Source organism: Sciurus vulgaris (genome assembly GCF_902686455.1).
Source record: "Sciurus vulgaris genome assembly, chromosome: 4".
Lineage (NCBI taxonomy): Eukaryota > Metazoa > Chordata > Mammalia > Rodentia > Sciuridae > Sciurus > Sciurus vulgaris.
Genome location: NC_136464.1, coordinates 165040741 through 165060216, shown reverse-complemented (window position 1 = coordinate 165060216; position 19476 = coordinate 165040741). Strand labels below are relative to the sequence as shown.

The 19476-nt window shown below is 40.1% G+C and overlaps 2 protein-coding genes across 9 annotated transcripts in view; one reads left to right on the top strand and one right to left on the bottom strand.

The window, feature by feature from the left end:
* Positions 1 to 2511: 2511 nt before the first annotated feature.
* SLITRK5 (SLIT and NTRK like family member 5) lies at positions 2512 to 10303 on the bottom strand. Of its 4 annotated transcripts, none has more exons than XM_079138285.1 (2): positions 9989 to 10303; positions 2512 to 6718 (listed from the first exon to the last, which is right to left on the bottom strand). In XM_079138285.1, exons 1-2 carry the CDS (start codon positions 10053 to 10055, stop codon positions 3837 to 3839), a joined length of 2949 nt encoding a protein of 982 aa, XP_078994411.1. In that variant the 5' UTR covers positions 10056 to 10303; the 3' UTR covers positions 2512 to 3836. The 4 variants fall into 4 exon arrangements, with proteins under 4 accessions (XP_078994411.1, XP_078994408.1, XP_078994409.1 ...); XM_079138282.1 differs by lacking the exon at positions 9989 to 10303 and adding an exon at positions 9799 to 9942; XM_079138283.1 differs by lacking the exon at positions 9989 to 10303 and adding an exon at positions 9207 to 9490.
* The window catches only part of LOC306660144 (uncharacterized protein), a 249901-nt gene continuing 237635 nt past the window's right edge, over positions 7211 to 19476 (top strand). For 4 of the 5 annotated variants that reach the window (XR_013763562.1, XR_013763563.1, XR_013763565.1 and 1 more), the window contains exons 1-2: positions 7211 to 7701; positions 10303 to 10478. Coding sequence is in view for 1 of the 5 variants with exons in the window: in XM_079138286.1 (XP_078994412.1) it covers positions 7537 to 7701; positions 10303 to 10478 (341 nt within the window). In the remaining 4 variants the exon portion in view is untranslated. Of the gene's footprint in view, positions 7702 to 10302; positions 10479 to 19476 lie in introns of those variants that run through there. The other variant, XR_013763564.1, reaches the window with a different exon arrangement.

Genomic DNA, 19476 nt, shown 5'->3' with positions numbered 1-19476 from the left:
TTTTATTTCTTGTCCTTTGCTGTGAAATTTTTTCTTTAAAGTAATAATATCAGAAATTTTGCCATGCTTGAATATATCTTAGTTTGAAAACATCTGAAAAGTGCAATGAGTGCATTTCCAACAAAACTGAAAGCATACTTGTGTCTAGTTTATTTTCATTAATTTGGAGTCATGTGACTTTGGGAACAATCCACTGAGCCCTTGAAATTAAATAGCCAGTTTTTGGCATTTCAAACAAGGAGTGAACTATTCTCACTCTTTCTCTTGCCCTACTGAAAAATAATGAAAAGAAGAGAGAAGGAAGAAGGGAGGGCAGATATGTACAGAAAGAAAATCAGAAATAATAGAGTGGGGGAAGGAAATTATACATATTAATTTGAATAATTTGCCAAAAATCCAACCTAGTAACTAGCATAGCACATATACACAATCTATCTTAGATTAGGTAACTTTTCCCACATTTTATGTAGATGTTCTATTTATACATTAGTTTAATTTTCCTATTGGGGTTAAGAGAACAATGGTGGAGGGACTGACTTGGGTATGCAGTGCAGTTGCCAAAATTTTCCACCTTACATGTGTTAAGATGATAATCTTACCTAAACAAAAGATGTGATCCAATTATGGTATTTATGCTGAAGTTAACTCATAACTTAAATCAACAGTTTAGTGCAAGTTATTTTGTATATAGTTACATAAATTATCTGCATCTACATAAAATATAATTAGCTGAGATAATTTAAATAGCTGCACAATAATCATACAGAGATAAAGTGATATTTTTGTAATATCTGCCTGGAAATATGTCCACATGAGATTATGCAACATATTAAGTAGAGAAAGCACAAAGAGTAAGCATAGTTCACATCTGAATTTTAATTGATGCCTGAAGTACGACATATAGCTACCCAAAATTATATGGAGAGAATTTGCAGGGTTCCTTAATTTAGTAATGTACTGGTGATACAACCAGCCTATTTATTTAGTGAAAAATAATTCATTTTTCATTTTATACAGTTTCATGATTCATTTTATACAGTTTCATGACTCTGACAGGATAATTTTTTTTCAGCTTTATTACAGCCACTATGAATTTATGTTTACCCCCCTCTTACATTTGGGAAAATATAAATATTGAAAGTAACCTCTGTTACTCAGTAAATAAGGTATTGTTATTTTTCAACTTTAAAAAAATGTTGAAGAATAAAGAGGAACAAAACACCTAAAGAGAATATTTGGAAAGAATATATGGAATACTACTGATTTTAAAAAAAAAAAAAAGTTTTGTAAATCTTTGAAAAATACATTAACGAACTTTCTTTGGAAACTACTTATATTTTCCATAAATACATCTTTAGTTTTGTGTAAATCTTACCTTGTTGTTTTATACATCGATTAAGACATAAAACTTAGTTACATGGAGGATTGCACATTGCACTAATATTTTAGAATTTATAAAACACTGTCATGATTATATATAATATTGTTGAGGAAATGATACTGAGATTTTTAAAAGGAAAATTGTTCCCATTGTAAAGAAAAATTAGTAACAATCCCAGATAAGTAGTCAAATGCTAGTATTTATTTCTTCTTTTCTAATCCCAGATCTAATATAGAGGTAGATGAAGAGTAAAAGATACATTTTTTTCAAGATAATATCATGGCATTATTAAGCTTATTCTTTTCCCCTTTGGAAAAAAATTTAGAAGGAAAAATGTTGCGAATAATGTGGATAGTTTACTTGGTCAATGTAGTATTACGATTTTTTTTTTTTTTTTTTTAATTCTTCAGGGAAACTTACCACCTGTTCCATCTGAATTCAAGTAGTTACTGTCAATTTACTCATGGGTGAATGCTGCCTCTTTGTGGCAGAATGCCATGGCAATTGTTCCTTAAAGGTGAAGTTCATGAACAGCCCTTGATATTGCACATTCCATGTGAGGTTATGGGAAGATCCACCAACAGAAATAATACACAGCTCTCTTTAAGTTTCAGATTAATTCAAACACTCCTTATCATTAAACTAATCTAAATTCACTGGCAAACCTTACTCAGAGGTGAACAGCTTTACCCAACAACATCTTGAACATTTAGGACGTTAATCAAATTTAAAGTATTCATCATAATTGTTGAAGATAGTTTTACATAAGTTAATATATGGAAATGATAGAAAATTGTAAACTGAATAAATAATAATGATATACATAATACTGAGAGAAAAATGAAAATGCAATATATTACTTACCATGTCCCATGTATTAGATGAATAGTCAGTGAGGAAACAGCATATACAATTGAAATGTATTAATAAATATACTAAGTGACACATTCAGAACATACTTCCCTGAACCAACAAAGGCATATATATATATATATTCAAAACTTGTAAATATAGGAATTTCTGTTACGAATGAAGTTTAGCAACTATTTCTTACATTGTTAATATTGGTGAATCCACCAATCACACATAGCTAGGTCTTCTGCACCTCAAGTAAGCATTACTTCAATCCCTCATATTTGACATAGTTATCAAGTGTTTATTCAGAAACTATTTAAAAAATTACATGTGCTGGGATACATATGAGACTTTAACAACAATAGCCCCATCTTACAGAGATCCTGTTCATCATTATCATCATTGCTTGCTGCCCAGAGGAATAAAGACATTGTATAGATACTTGTACAGTCCATCATTTGGTCTTCTGAGGTGCCAGTACATGTGGATCTGTACAAATGCAACTGGGTTTGGTTAAACAATTGAAAATTGGCTACAATAGTAGTCAAATCAATACATCGTTTTGGTTCACTAATAAAAATACTTTTAAATCTTCTCTAATGAAACCAAAAACTTGCACACAATTCTCTTGAACGGCCCAATTAATTGCCCTATATTTTTTCTTTTATACAGTGGGATACAATCAGCTTTAAAAAAAAATTACAGGTCCAATTGGGTGGTTGCATTGGCTTTTAAAGATTTTGCCATTAAGTGCTCCACATTTTTAATGTTTTAAAATGCCTTCCTGATATCACTTCAGTCTTGGTAATGCAGTTCCTAATACAATGCGATACCTCTGTGAAAATCATAGGCTAAATAGTGAAGGAAAGAGGAATGCTAAATGTGCATATAAAAATAGGTGCTACAATAAAATATTTGTATATTTCATCAATAAGTTATTTTGACTAATCAATTATGGATCATATAGCTCTGTAATTTTAATGATTTGTCCACATCTATAGTGATCCTTTTCTAGATCACAATATTTTGTTTTTCAATTCAAATGTCCAGAATGCATACAAACACATCCTTTAAAAACAAAGGAAAGGAATAAGAAGGGTGGTGGAAAGGGAGGGAGAAGGAGAGAGAGAACAAACTTTCTATTAAAGTTGGGGTGTGCTAGTCTCTCCACCAAAGCCATTGAGACCCACCCATGGCTTAGAGGGGGAGAAAGGGAGGGGTGGGGGAGCAAAAGAGGAATAGTAGGATCTATGCGCTGTCATCTTCCACCATTCTTAGCACTTCCAACCACTAAAAAATGACCGCGACCTTTAACATGTCACCCTCGCAGCAAACTGCCCTCCATAAAGCCCTTCTCCTCTCCTCCACCCCACACACAAGAAGAGAAAGCGATGTGCCCAGTTTACACAAACGTTTCCCACGTGTAAAATGAAAAGGAAATTGCACACCCTTTCTGAATCTTCCGCCGAAGCTGAGAATCCCGTGCCAAGGCACTTCACCCTAAACGTCGAAACAACACAATTAATCAAATGTGTTCACCGTGTGTGTCTGCTTGCTTGCTTGTTTTAAATGCAAAAGCTCCAAGGGAGTTTCTTTGCTTTTAGAACTGGCTAAATGTGGTCTGTTTTTCCAGCACTTCGAGGTAGTCCGGTTCAACGTTTAGTTTTGCTTTTAACTCCAGATATTCGTTCCGGTTGGGTTCTACAAAGACAGCACTCGGGGGGCTGTAGAGCACCGGTTCCCGCAGCCTGCTGTCCCCTGCCCCCGGGTGCAAATACTGATGGGGGCGTCTCAGGTCATAGTTGGGGGAGAAAGTGTAAGCAGCGGGGCTGCATGGGAATTTGGGGTATTCCGGGAGGCTATTGCCGGCGGGGGTGGTGGAGCAGTGTTTGTCTGGTTCTAAAATGCCCCTGTAAAAGCGGTCGGCGTCCTGCACCGGCGACAGAAGGTCCTCCCGGGGCTCGATGGTGCTGACGCTGTAGGCGGGGCTCCGCAAGTGGTGGCTTTCCCGCCTCTCCTCCTCCCCTGGCTGCAGCTGCAGCTGCGGCGGGGGCTGCTGCTGGGGCTGTGGCGGCGGCGGCGGCGGCTGCTGCTGCAGGTGGTGGTTGCCGCTGTAGGTGACCTTGAGCTCGTGCAGGTCTTTGTAATCCTCCACGGAGTTGCCTTCTCGGGAACGGTAGATGGGGTTTTTGCACATGTGGCCCAATGGATGGGGTATGTATTCATACACGTGGCCCGCGGGCGTCTTCACCTTGGGCAGAGCCGGCCCACGGTGGTGCACGTGTGCGTGCGGGTGGCCGCCCGGGCCGCCACCGCCGCCACCATATACACTGTACTGCATGTTGAAGGAGCTCACGTCGGAGTTGTTGGTGCTGGTGTGGTCGCTCTGGTTCTTCTTCCTGCGCTTCATGACCAGCACGAAGAGCCCGGCGGCCACGAAGACAGACATTATGAAAACCAGCAGAAGGCTGAGGATCAACACCGACAAGGGCACCGAGGATGCACCTCCGCCCGCGCCCAAGCCCGCCGGGGCCCCCGTGCTGTTCAACCTGACCGCAGGGGTCACCGCGCTGGTCCTCACTGGTACTTGGATGGAGGAGGGTGTGGGCGTGGAAACCACCACGTCTGAATAGTCTGGGCACAACAGCTCAGACTTAATGGAGCGCATGTCTGTCTCTGCGAATTTCTTGGGAGCCTTACAGATCACTTCGTCTACTAGAACGCCCACTTTTAGCTGCTCAACCCACAGCTTCATGCCCACCACCTCACAGGTACAATCCCAAGGGTTGTCGTGCAGGTCAATTTGGATGAGTGACTTCAACTGGTCCAAAACTCCACTCACCGGCAAGGAGGTGAAGTGGTTACTCCTCAGGTTGAGCCTAAGGAGGGTCAGGCCAGAGAAAACGCCTGAGGGCATGGCCTGCAGAAGGTTGTTATTCAGGAATAGCAGCTGGAGGTTTGGGACGGGATCAAAAGTCCCAGACTGAATCTCGCGTATGAGATTGTACTGGAGGAAGAGATACTGCAGGCTCTGCAAGCCATAGAATAACTCTGGGCTCAGTCTCTCTATCCTGTTGCCATTCAGATAGAGGCGTCTCAGGTTGCTGAGATCCCTAAAGGCGCTGTCTTGGATCATAGAGATACGGTTGTTACCCAGGTGCAGGAGGTCCAGTCCGGTGGCCTCCAGAAAGTCGGTCCTGCTTACGGCAGCGATATAGTTCTCCGTCAGATACATTTTTTTGGGATTGTAGGGTTTGGGCTGCAGCTCAGCAATACTCTCGATTTTGCGCTCCTGGCAGTTTACGTTTAGGCCCAGATCTGAGATCTGCAGGTTGCAAGTGCACGCGGTGGGACACTCCAAAGGCACCGGGGATTTGGTCTGGTAGGCGATGCTGGGGCCATAGTTACTGTAGCCCAAGTCCTTAGAGGGCTGCCTAGAAGTGGGGCGCACTCTGGGCTTGTTGGGTTGACGGGTTCCTTTAGGGGGTTTCAAGGGGGGTTTGTAAACAGCAGAGGAAGAAGTGGCCACGGAATTGACCGAGGCCGGGGTGGTGTGTAAGTACCCCGTGGTGCTCAAAGGCGTCTGTGGCCTCATCTCATAGTCCGAAATAAGTTTCCTTGGGCAAAGTTCTTGCTTGGATACCTCGTCCAAATCCCTGCCATGTAAGCGGAAGGGGGTCTCACAAACCACATCCCCCACTAGGGCTGAGTAGGAGATGCTGTCCAACCAATCCTTGAGAGAGATTAGCTCACAGGAGCAATTCCAGGGGTTTTCCTCCAGCTGTAACTCCACAACTTTATCCATGTGCTGCAACAGCCCTACATAGGGCAGAAGTTTCAGCCGGTTTCCCCGCAGGTCCAAGTGCGTTAAGGGCACAAAACGGAAAAGATTGTTAGGTAAACTTGACAAGAGATTGTCATTGAGGATAAGCACCTGCAACAAATGCAGTTTCCCAAAAGCATTGGGTTCAATGACGCTGATGTAATTGTAATCGACCTGTAGGTACTCCAGGTTCTCCAAGCCAAGAAAGGTATCATCTCGCAGAAGTTCCAGTTTATTATTGTTCAGATGCAATCTCCTCAAACCACGAAGCCCATGGAAAGCCCCAGTCTCAATGTCTTGGATAACATTGCTACCCAGATGCAAAATTGAAGCCCCGGTGTAATTGACAAACTCATTGGGGTAGAGACGGTTCAAAAGGTTTCCAGACAACAAGAGGTGATAGATTGGGAAACGGGGAGGGCTAATTTCAGAAAGACTGATGATTCCCCGGTTTTCACAGCTCACAGTTAAAATGCCGTCCTTTTCCTCACAAGGACATGCATTGTCACAGATTTCCCCATAATAATCGATGGTTTCTGCACACGAAAGGACGAGAGATGTTACAGCAAACGCTAGAGTCTGCAGCATCCAGCTATGCATTTTTCTGTGGAGGTCCTGTTCCAAAGTTACTGGGGGGCAGCAAGTGTGCATTTTACCTCCTGCAAGGGAGAGAGGAAACAAGGAAACAACAGAATATGACAAAAATTTAAGGGATTAATCAGAAAGTCTCTTCCCTGACACTATTTCTGTGAAATGCAGGAGGGGATAGGAATGGCAACCCCCACCCCCAGCCCATTGGAACAATGAAATTCTCCAGACTTTATTAAAAATTGATATTCATTTTGATTTAAAGGTTCATTTCATTTTTCTAATGAGTATATCACGAATGTGTTGCAAAAGATGAGGGCAAAGTCCCATTTTAGTGTTCTTCTCTACTCGCCCCCTTTGCAAAATCAATCCATAAATATACATAAAATGGCTGTCAGTTCAGTTTTGTGGTTCTAATTTAAGAGAAAAGAAGCATCACTTTACAAGGTTCCCCTTCTCACCTATACAGAGCACCCCCCTTCCTCCCCTTTCTCCTCTTAACAGTTCACCCTGTAGGTCTCTCATCTTCATAGAAAAGCAAGGAGTCACAATTCTTGGGCTATTTTAGACCGTCACAAGAAATGCCAGAGTGGGAACCTAAGAATACTTTTCAGAGGTAAAAAGGTTGTAAGATAATGCATCAAAGGAGACATGAGAAGCTCTTAAACTGCCAATTGTCTTCCAGAGCTCTGAGTATAGAGAAGGAGAGCGCATTCGCTTTGATGGTGGACTTCACTACCACGCTATTAAGTACATCAGCGTCCTAATTGCATGCACAGTGCCACTTAGCAGCGCTTCCCTGAGAGCACCCTGCGACCGCTTCTCCTCATTGATCCTGTCAGCGACGGTACCAAACCGCATCTTTAAGCCACTGAAATAGTTGTGCACGATGGATTACAAAGAACTCAGCGAAGGCATCCGCAATCTCGGAACGCCTCTGAATACCTTGAGTTTAAAGAGGACGTTCCTACCGCTTACCCGGAATCAGCTAAAAGTAAACCAGGGACCAGCGCCAAAGCCTCCCTTACCTCGGGCTCCGCGTCTGTTTGCCACGGTATGCAAAACTAACCCTACTGAATTAGCAAGATTTGGAATGAACTACCACCTCGCTAACATCTCCATCTTTGGAGTTGATTATTACATCTGTCAATGCCCCCTCCCTCAGGAATAGGGCTCCTGGGCTCATCAAGAGGCAAGATAGAGGGGTGGAAGGGAAAAAAGCAAGTGACATAGGTCAATGCTCTAATACCGAGAATTTCATCTCCCTTAGGAATCAATCCGACCCCCTCCCCCTTTTCTTTCTTTCTTTTTGTCCCCCTGAATGCTTCCTTCGACTTCCTACTTCTGGTCCACAGCAGCACTCTTAAAGGGAGGACATAAATGGAGTGAGTGTGAGTGCGTGTTGCCTTGGTTAGCCGGGCGGCTGGGTTTGGCGGGGGCGGAGGGGGGTGGTATCGGCATTTGATAGAAACGTTGGGCTCTGGGAACCGATGCCTTTTCTCTAGTCAACATTGCTTTTGCCTCACCACTTTAAGTCTGGTGTCGACTCGCAACCCAAAACTAAGCCAAGATGTTTCTGACGCACAGGTTCAAGCTTGGAGACCTTTCTCTTGATCTCCAAGTCGACTCCAGTCCGCGATATTAAAAGCGCCTGCATTCACACGCACATGTGCAAGTGTGCCTGTGAATCATTCACGTTTGGCCACCCAGACGTGTCGAGACGAATCGGGATCACAGTGTAAAAAAAAAAAAAATCGCTAGTATTCCCGACCTCCCATCACAATGGCAAACGTCTCCCGACTTAAAGCACCCCCTATGAAAGCAAAACGTTTACCTTGAAATTTCGGTTCTCCGCTGGATCAAATCTGCACATCCATTCAGCTGGGTTGTATCCCCTCCCCCTCCCTCCCTCCGCTTCCCCGCCCCCATTCACCTCCTTCCCCATCAGAAAGCCCATAGCAAATTGTGTCCAGCCAGTATTAAACTCGAGCGTTTACAACTTTAATTCAGTTCTGGTTAGCAAGGGCCGAAGAGCTTCCTCTCACTCCACTCCCTTTCCCCTCCTCATTGCCATCAAAGGCGACGGAAAATTTGAGAAAATAAAGTTGATTAAGCCCGGTAAGGCTGACATTCCGACTGGGAAACGCACCATCTATGTAATTTCGCGGGTGCGCGGCACATTCTCCGATGATCAAAAAAATTTTGGAAGGCGGGGGCGGGGGTACCGTATTTGTTCTCTCCCAAAGAATTTAGACCCTAGATCCCCGCCTTGCACATCCCTGCATTAAGCAGCATGGAGCCGCTCCGGCTGGATCCCAGGACCCAGGCCGGACCCGAGGCTCTGGGCACAGCTGCTGGAACGGTCGCCCAGGCAGAAGCACCGGGAGTTCCAGGACGCGAGGCTCCCCCTCCCCCAACCCGCCCCAAAGCGAAGGAAGGGTAAAGGGAGGAAAAAGGGGAGGGAGTAGAGGGAAAGAAAGCCATCCCGCTACACACACACACACACACACACACACACACACACACAAGCCTCTTTTGCAAAGTAAACGACAGACTTACCCCGTCTCACATCTCCAGGGCCCACTCATCATAGCCACCCTTAACAAAATACCTCTTTGGGGTGTACACTGTGTTGCTAAAGCCCAGGCAGAAAGAGAAGGCAGTCATCAGTGCAGTCCGAGCCGCTGGAGGAAAGAGGTGGCCGGACGCCGGCAGCCCCGGGCCGCCGCCGCGGTGGCGACCGCGGGTTCCGGGGCTCCCCAAAAGGCTCTCCCCGGCGCTCTCCGCGGCGGTCGGAACGGGCAGCGGGGTTGGGGGGGAGAAAGGGGGGCGATCTCGAGCGATGGGATGGGAAGAGCGGGGGAGGGGGCGGCGAAGGACGGGCTGGAGAGGCGCCTCGCGGTAGGGGCTGGGAGCAGGAGCCGGGCGGGGCGGGGAGGGGAGCTGTTGGAAGGGGAGGCGCGGAGAAGGAGGAGGGGGACGCAGAGAAGGCTGCTTTGCACTGCCGGCCCCGCCAACGTGACGGTCAGCCTCGCCGAGCGCTCGCACCAGCTCACACTCACGCTCACTCGCACATTCACTCCCACCCGCGCTACAGCGCGATCGCGGGGTCCCCGGCACCCTTCGCCGCACCCCCCAGGTGGGTACTTACAGTTCCCATCTGCATAGGGGGCAACTTTCTCCGACCCAGCCTTGGCCGCCGCCCCCTCCAGCTACCTCTGGCTCCTCACACCCTCCGGCCTGGGTTCGCGCCGGCCAGCCCTCCCCTCCCCCCTCGGCTCTCCTCCTCGCGGTCTTCACCACATTCCCCCCTGGTCAGTGGCGCACGCCCCGGGAAGAGCCAGAGAGAGAGGGGCGCGAGGGTGTGCATGCACAGCCCGCCTTCTTCTTGCAGCGCACACTGTACATGGTAGTGAGGGGGCGAAAGAAGGTGGCACTGGCCCCTCGGCTGCTCCGGCGGCGGCGGTGGCTGCGGCTCCTACGCTGTCCTCCGCCCCCCGCGCGGCGACCACCGAGCTGGGATCCCGCCGCCGCTGTCCCTGAGCCGAGCCCGCCGCCGCCGCGGCCCCTAATTAGTATTTGAACGGCTCCCGCATCCTCTTGGCGGTTTCATCGCTCCCGGTGTTTGCAGGGTTTTTCTCTATCCTTTCCCCAGATGCGGCACACGATCGTCATTATTTGGAACTCTTTATCTCCGACATCCTTTGGGGGATCTGAGGGGCCGGAACAGCGTTGTTCTACGCCTGTGGCGTGTCCTGGCAGCCCGGCGGTTCTAAAAAACTCAGAGAAAGTCGCGTCTTCTCTTCTGGGCGTTGAGGAGGTGGCAACACGGTAAGCATCGTTCGGGTCTCTGAGACATCTGCTCCGTGGCGGGTGCAGGGCCCCGTCCGGTGCACTTGTTTATTGTCGCGCCGCTGGAGCGAGCCAAGCTGCAGCAGACATGATGGGCCCCGGGCGAAGCGAGCGCTCAGTGACCGATAGATGGCAGCCGAGGGCGAAGGCGTCCCTGGGCTCCCGCGGCGCAGTCGGAGCACCCCTTGGATGTCACATTCGTGGGAGACAGAGGAGTCTTGGACCATGTGCGTAATAGGAGCGTGGGAGTGTGCAGTTCTAGTATTGGGAAAGGGAGGAGTGGAAATAACCCTGACAGTCCTAAGCTTGGTGGTGGTCAGGGACAGAGGATTCCAGCCCTGCACTGTTCGCCTGCCTTCTTCCTCTGCCATTTAGAATAATAGAGCTCATGCTGCTGTCTCATGTACATACTGTAAAAAACCCTGGAAGAGGGAGTGGTTTATCCTAACTGTAAAGGGGGCGCTCCTTTTTTTTTTTTTTTTTTTTTTTTTCTTTTTAAAGAATTTCATTTTATAAGTATGTCTGGGCAGATCAAGGGAATGTGAACGACTTTCAGAGAGAATGTGAATACATTTGGTGTGAACTATAAAGCTGGAAAACCCCTAAATAGATGCAGTATCGATAGCGAGTTTCTTGAAGAGTCACCTGCCAAACTCCATTAGCGACATCTCTACTGTAAGTATTCCTGGCTCTTTCCATGAAACCAGTTACTTCCCTCCCCAAAAGGAGGTTTTGTACATTCATAGAATGTTTTCCGTGTTTGCAATATTAGGTCTGCAGTCCATCCCTGACAAACAAGAAAAGTTGACCATAGTAAGTGGCCCAGTGTAGGCTGAGTGCACATGTGTCTGTTCCTTTGGTAAATGGGTAGTTTTATCATGTAAATGTATTCTATGCATATTATTTTGGAATTATGTCTTAAACATAACTAATATCTGATTCGTAGTAACATTTGGGATAATAATATTGTGGTTATATTCCGATTAACCATTTGATTAATATTAATAAAGACTCAGTGGAAACATCTTTCCACATCACTTATATATGTTGAATTAGAGGCATTTGTGTAGTGGTGGCAAATATTGCAATTGCCTGAGACTTTGTAACATTTTTTGACTTTCTCTAAATCTGTTGTGCAAATATTTTAAAACTAAGACATAAGAACTTTATTTATTTAAGTTTGGATCTTGTACAAGCAAGTGCGAGAAAAGAAGTAATCTGTGATATCAGACATTGAAAATATAATCTTGTAATAGGACATCCGGTTAAATTTAGAAACATTTGGTCTAGGAATGACAGCCACTGCTATAAGGTACCGTATATAAACAGAAAACTTAAACTTTACCGAGAAACAACTGTTAATTTATTTTTATCTAGTTATTATCTTGTAAATATTTTTGAAAATATATTTTAAATATCAACCATTTTATATTTTCAAAATGAAAACATAACATGTCATTTTAAAATTAAGTATTAATCACAGAACCCTTTTGAATAGGAATTTTGAGTCCTATCAACAATTTCTTTTTAATAGCTTTTATGTTGATTAACTGTGGAAGTTATAAAAGGTCATACAATGCTTATACTCCTAGGCTTTTCAAAATAGCTGAGACATAGCTACTTTAGTTCATTATTTTATTAATATTCTAAATCCTCGCAATTCCATTCAATACAATTAATTTATAACATTTGGTTATATTTTTTATTTTGTATTATTTGTAAAGGTTCATTGCTTTGATTAAAATATGTTAAACTAAGAAGTATTAAACATATTTGGAATTAATTTAGCTTATAGTTTTGTTAGAAACACTTGTACTAACATTCCAGATTGCCTCTTGTGGTTCGAATAAATAAATGATGAAAACTTTCTATCTTTAAGTCAACATTAAAGACTGCCATAGAAGCCACCATTACCTTTTACCACTAGGTGTCTCTATAAACTGCACTGCAGGAGAGTGAATTTTGAGAAAATACTGTAACAGGAAGAGACTGGAATAGAATACAGGAGGGGAAACATCATAGAATTAAGGAAAATCCCCTATTTTTAGGTCTTAGAGTTCTATTTGCTTGAAATACTATTTCTAAAAAAGGTCTAAATGCATCTTGCACTAGTGATAAAATGTAAGCCAAGACTTTTACTCACATGAAAAAAACATAACTGTTTGAATCTGTACTATGCAATATATAGTTTTACGATGTGCCTACATGCTTTCACACAATGTATAAGTAAATGCAAATGATTGCATACAACCATTTGGGTACTAGAATCTAAAATTATTGATCAAATATATCTTTTCAGAATTAAGATTATTAATACTAAGTTAAACATTATTTAATTGAGTTGGATGTATAAAATAGAGAATCTTTGTCCAAATGGTTGTGAATCTATTTAGGCATATTGTAATTAGCTCATGAGCTAGTACCATCATAAATACATATTAAATATGAAAATATATTTTGGCAGTCTTTAGTCCAAATCATAGTCATGATACCTGCATATTAAAATTTAAATTTAAACTGTAAGTAGCATACTTGTCTCTTGATATGGATTGTATTATTCATGAATTCATATTTATTATTATGTAGCATTATTGACTTAGTGCTTTATAAATTCCTAAAGAAATTCTTATGTTAAATGCATTTCTTGAAGTATTTGATTACATTTTATTTGTGCATTGCTCTGTAGTATCTTTAGAATGTTGAAGTGCTTAAGACAAGAATTGTCATCCCTCTTGAAACAACCTCACTTGAGTTATATAAGTAAGGGAAAATTTTGGGCAACAATTGTAAGCTTTCATATAGAAAGCTCAAGCCAGCAAAGCTTTTATTTTATTTTTTTGTTATCTTAAATGGTGAATTATGATTATGAAATTCTACTGCTGAATTTCAGTCTTTCTTTAACTGAATCTAAGAAGTACTTTTGTGACTGTAATAACTAAGAAGTCAGTAAACTCCAAGTTAATAAATGGCACTTTTGGGGGATATAGATTAGAAGCTAAATAATTGTTTATTACATCTTTGAAATTAAATTTATATAAACCATATAGGTCTAAAATAAGAACATGAATGTTTTTCCTGGAGGGAGGGAAATTAGTCACCATTTGCGATTGTTTCTCTATTAAATTGCTAAAATAAGTAACTATAAGATATGTCTTTGACTAGTCTGAAACATCTGGAGTTAACTACAATCAGACATAACATGTAGTGGTATATATGAAATCCAAAATGGTGAGCATAACTGACTAAAATCACAGAGTATTCATTTACTTTTAGACTTAATAACTATTTGTAGTCTTAGAATCTAAGAGGCATAACAGATAGACGTATGTGAAATAGTTTCCTTCCTTACCTCATAGCATTCCTTGTAAAAAAACTTTGTTTTTCTTTTTTTGATACAATTATGTTAACTCATCTTCACTGGAGAACCAACTGTAATTATCTACTAAAATTTAAAATTCATGTATCTTCTGAGCAATTACTTTTTCAGAAAGTAGCCTAGAGATGTACCAAAGTAAAATATACAAAGCAGTATGTAGGAAGATAATCACTGTGACAGATGCTTACATTTGAATGTTACTAAGAAGATAAATGTCTGACTAAATGAAAAGTAGTACACATCTATCTACTAGGGATTTTCTTGTGCCAGAAGCAACAGTGTGTACAGGAATACTGTCCTGCCATCATTAATAGTGTATATATCATCACTATATGCACTGCAGAGAGAAGGAAGGAGGAGAGAGAGAGAGAGAGAGAGAGAGAGAGAGAGAGAGAGAGAGAGAGAGAGAGAGAAGTAGGGAGGGAAGCAGATTGAGAGTTTTTGATACACAAATCCAGTAGCAGTGGTCACATTGCAGAAGGACTGGAACTCTTAAGTAGATTTCGCCATCTACTGTAGTTTTACTGGTTGAAAATTTCAATTTATGTGCACCTTTACAATAAAAATTTAAAAATATGTACTTGAAAAATAGTTATAATATTTGGATGGCTGATTCAAAAACTGATGAAGAATTGAAGATGACTTCTCTATTTTAATCTCTATCTCACAGTTCTCAAAATTATTATTTATAAGATACTTTCAACAGTATCAACTATCAACACCAAATATGTTTCTAAATATGAATGTAAATTAGTTTAAATGGTTTCTCTTAGTAACTCTTACATGTGACATTTAATTCTTTTTTGGGGGGGGGGGGGGGACGGGTACTGGGGATTGAACTCAGGAGTACTTGACTACTGAGCCACATCCCCAGCCCTATTTTGTATTTTATTTAGAGACAGGGTCTCTCTGAGTTGCTTAGTGCCTCACTTTGACTTGAAACTGGCTTTGACCTTGTGATCCTCCTGCCTCAGCCTCCTGAGCTGCTGGGATTGCAGGCATGAGCCACCATGCCTGGCTATGGTGTTCAATTCTCAGCTGCCAATATCAACTAATAGTAATTAATAGAAGCTAGCTTCCAATCTAGTATCTTCACTTTATAGAACTATGTCATGTACTGGGAAGGTTTTTTTTTTTGTTTTGTTTTGTTTTGTTTTTTGTTTTGTTTTGTTTTGTTTTATATATCCTGATAGTTAAAGGGAAAGATCAAAATCGTTCTATAGAGAAGATAAGTTGGTAGACTTGAAACTGTTCTCAGTTCTTTGTTGCCATCTACATGAAAATGAGTGAGCGTGTTCTTGTGACATATTTTAAACGTGTAGACTATTGTCAGCACCTATTAGAACAAAGGCTGCCGCCATCTCCTCCTGCTAGCACTGACTGATGGGCTTCAAGTTGAAAAGCAACTCCGTCATCTAGCCAGATTAGCTTTACTATGTAACTCTCCATTAGAACTGTGGTTAGTCTCTCGGGTCGCACTAGTTCTTGGTTTTTCACATTCCTCTAGTCATTTTTAAAAGAACAAGTCCAAGCAGGCATTGCATTATGCCTATACTTTCTGTGACCCTTTTGTTTCTTTCAAAGAAAAAGTTAATCACCCTAAGACACAGTTTCATCACAAAAATTTCAGAACTATTTCCTTTATGAAAATGTCTAAATTAACTGTATTCAACTTTGTCAACTGGGACTTAAGTAATCTCTATGTTACCTTAAAATCACTGACCTTTTCCCCAGTTCTAAAACTGTTTTCTACTGTCCTTTCATCCAAGAATGCTTTACTTTTTTAAAATCTATTTTTCTAGACAATTTGATGTAAGTCCTTTCTGTATCAGAAAGGCCTTCCCAATCCATTCTACCCAACGTGCCCATCTAAATATCATCTTGCATTATTTGTCACGGTACCTACCAGTGTTCTATTTCCTGAGTACTGTGATTGTTTTCTTCAAGAATAGATTACCTTTCATTATTTGGATAAGACTGTTATTGTTTGTTGTCCCTTCTTCAATGACAAGAAAAATGAACCCCAGAAAAATCTTTTTACAAAACAAAATACTTCTCCATTTATGAATGTATTTGTTCAGTAAATATTTATTTAGTACCTATCATGTGCTAGACTCCATTTTTTTACATTTGAGATTAAACAGTTGGTTTTATCAGGAAATTTGGATGATTACAGAGATATTTTGATTGGTCAAATCAGCTATTTTTTCTAGTCAAAATAAATGGATTATAATATATGAAAATTCTATTGCACAAATTTTACTTTATATGACATTTGTTGCACCACATAAATACCAAGCCCCTATGAGAGGATGATCAGCTCTTCTGTGATGATGAAAATTATCTGTGCTATCTAAAATAATAGCCATCAGTTATATATGGCTATTGAGCAATTGAAATGTTGGTGGTGTCACAGAGAAATTAAGAATTTAATTTTATTTAAATTCAATTTATTTAATTTAAAATAGCCATACGTAGCTATTGGCTACCATATTGGACAGTGTTGGTCTAGAATAAAAATTCCTAGAAGACTAAAACTGTTTCTTGTACAGTCTTTGGGATACCTTGGAAATTCAATCAATATGAACAGCTGCACTCATAAGTAATGACAATGATTATGACACCCTCAATAAAAAAGGACAATTCTTATTCAATTTGGCAAGGGGCCTGATTTGCATTCTGTGGAGGGTCTCTATTCAATTCCTTCAAATTGCATTCAGTTGAGAGCCTCTACCATTCTTTTAAAGATTGTAATGCATTTTACAAGACATTTCAAAATTCTTCATTATACACTCATTACACCTCATGAAGAAGGAAAGGTAGATTATTTTAAATCAATAGAATTTTATTAGAAAATAAGTGTCTTTTTGTGCATGGTGAAGTACTCTCCAAACCACTTTTCTCTATATTTCAGAGTGGGATGTTAGTAGAACTGGAGAAGAAAATCCTCAATGAGTATTTTGCAGCAGGAATTCTCTAGGAGACATTTTGTGTGCAAGACGTCCATCAGTCGGGAAAAACATCTGCACTTGAACTCTTGCAATCCACCTCTTTCAATACAAAAGTAGACCTTGAAGTTTAGTGGTGTTTGTACAATTAGAATGGATAGAGTTTGAACAACAGAGTATAGTTTATAGATGCATTAGAATGGTCTCCGATTTTCATGAAATGATGAATAAGTCTAAGTTTAAATACAATCATACTCATGTTTGAGACACAGATACAATATCTTGGTAACCAGTCCCTGTCACAACAAATTATTTAATTTATTAAGAATAATTTTTCTTTGTTTTTCAATAACCCCTCTAAAATATTAGTATCTAGTTAACCTGTCATTTTTTGGTATTATTCATTTTTCATGAACAAAATCAATAGAGCTTAAAAAGGACCATTAATTGCTTAAGGACAAGTTCAAAATAAGTAGCTAGTGACTTGGTCCAGGGCAATAGAATGATTCTCAAAGATGTTGACTCCATTCTTGATTCTGGCTTTTTATCTGTTGAACATTCATGAAAATTTGCATTTATGAAAATACTATCTGTGGGTAGTTGACAAAGTTACTGTGCTTTCCATGTGAAAAATAGGTTTGTGCCACTCAGTTTTTGTTCGACATTCTGTGATGCATTTTCTATACTATGTTTAAAAATATTCTATCAATCTAATGAAGCTTTAAGTGACAGTGAATTCACAGTCACTGTCATATGATATATTGCAATGTATGCTGCAATTTTAATTGGTTACTGCATATCCCAGTGAACAGAGAACCTATGTGGTTTGTAGCCCCAGTGTGACATACATGATTCATTTTATTATCCATCTGTGTCCTGCATTCCTATATTATGAGTAGAATTTTCTATGCACATAGCCTTTGATCAAATACTAATATTTACTATTTACTCAAATAATGATACTTATAAATTTACTTCTATGTATTTTATATTAAATATTTAAAAACATTGACATAGTACTACTTAGAAGGAATCTAGAGTTTAGATAAAGGGTAGCTTAAATTGATTGGCCCAAAGAACAGAACTCTATTTGACTGAACTTTTTGGCACATGATATGATATTTCCAGACACAATTTATGTAAACATGCACAGGCAATTTGCACATTATTTTAAAATCAAAAGGTAAATATTGTGTATATGTACATACATATAATTATTTACTATACTTGCCATTTTATGTAGACTGTCTCATGCTTTTATTTAATTATTTTAATGATTTAATGAGGTATTATTAGTTGCAGATGACAAAACTGGGTTTCTATGTAGTTGATGATTCCATATTTCAAGAAAGTAGATAGCAGATGCAGACACTGTGATGAATTATAAGAATCTTCAGTAATTTTCTGTTATACTTAACTATGCTAATTCAAATTAATACTTTTGAAGTTTTATCTCAGTTTAAAGGAAAAAATATGAAACTAATGAACATAAATTCTCAGTAATTTGCTCCAAAGAGGATATTCATTAATTCAGTATTTCTATGTCAAATGTGACTTGAGAAATCAAATATTAGAAATACATTTCAAATTCTTAATACAGCTTTTATTTATTAAAATATTGAAGTATATCTTAAAGTGATCATGAAAGTATCTATAAACCCTCTCTATTGATCTAATTTAAGAATATTAAGGATATTATTAACCACCAAAATGATTATTTCAGTTATTTAAATACATAGGGTGAATAAAACAACACTTATTTATATACACACATTGTAATTTTACTTAGAATAAAATGTCTCTAAAAAGACCTTTTTCCTGTCTTTTTAATTTTTGATTATTTATAGTTATTTTAAAGTAAATAAATCTGGGGCCAAATAAGCATTATATAGGTCCTAAAATATCAATAGCAAAATACAAAAATTGTTTGAGAAGGATGTACATCAATTCTTTCATGTATAAGTTCAGGGACACAACTCTACAACCTTTGTACTATGAATCTATTATATAAATAATTTAAGATTTAAAATATTGACACATTTTCTATTTATTCTAAAACTACATGCAATGAAATAACTCCGTGACTGGTTTTAAGTTTTTAAAAAATTGAAAAAGACACAATTTATGAAAATATTAATCATGAATGGCTAATATCCACTAACCCTTGTATGTAATAATCCTGTATTTTTAATGAATCCAGCATGTGTATCTCCATAAAAAGCAAAGAAAATATTTGAGTGTTTGCATATATTAGTATTTTTTCTCTGCAAGTACAATTATATGTGGAAGGATTTAACACGATTGTGAGTCTCCAAATATTGAAAGTTCGTAAGCATTGTTTCCAGCGTTGGTTAGCATTTTGTCTATTTGTGTCTACGTTGAAATAAATGTTTGTGAAGGAAAATTCACGTATCTGGCCACCTTCGCGGTCCATGACATTTCTGACCACCTTCTAATATGCACTGAGAGCGCCTGCAGCGTACTTGAGACTGCCTCTTGGAGTTCTTCCAGAAACTCTGAGTCAAAGAGCAATGTCTGCATTCACAAAGAAGCATTCACAGCTGTCAGAAGTTAAACGTCCATGAGATGCATAGTACAGCTACAGTCCTTCCAGTACACTGCCCATATCTGTAGAAACTAGAATTTGATAACT

Excerpts from the sequence above, each read along its gene's own strand:
- SLITRK5 (XM_079138285.1), bottom strand. The coding sequence starts at position 10,055 with ATGTACAGTGTGCGCTGCAAGAAGAAGGCGGGCTGTGCATGCACACCC. Across the intron at positions 6,719-9,988 it reads CTCGCGCCCCTCTCTCTCTG|GAGGTAAAATGCACACTTGC; the intron begins GCTCTTCCCGGG and ends TCTCCCTTGCAG.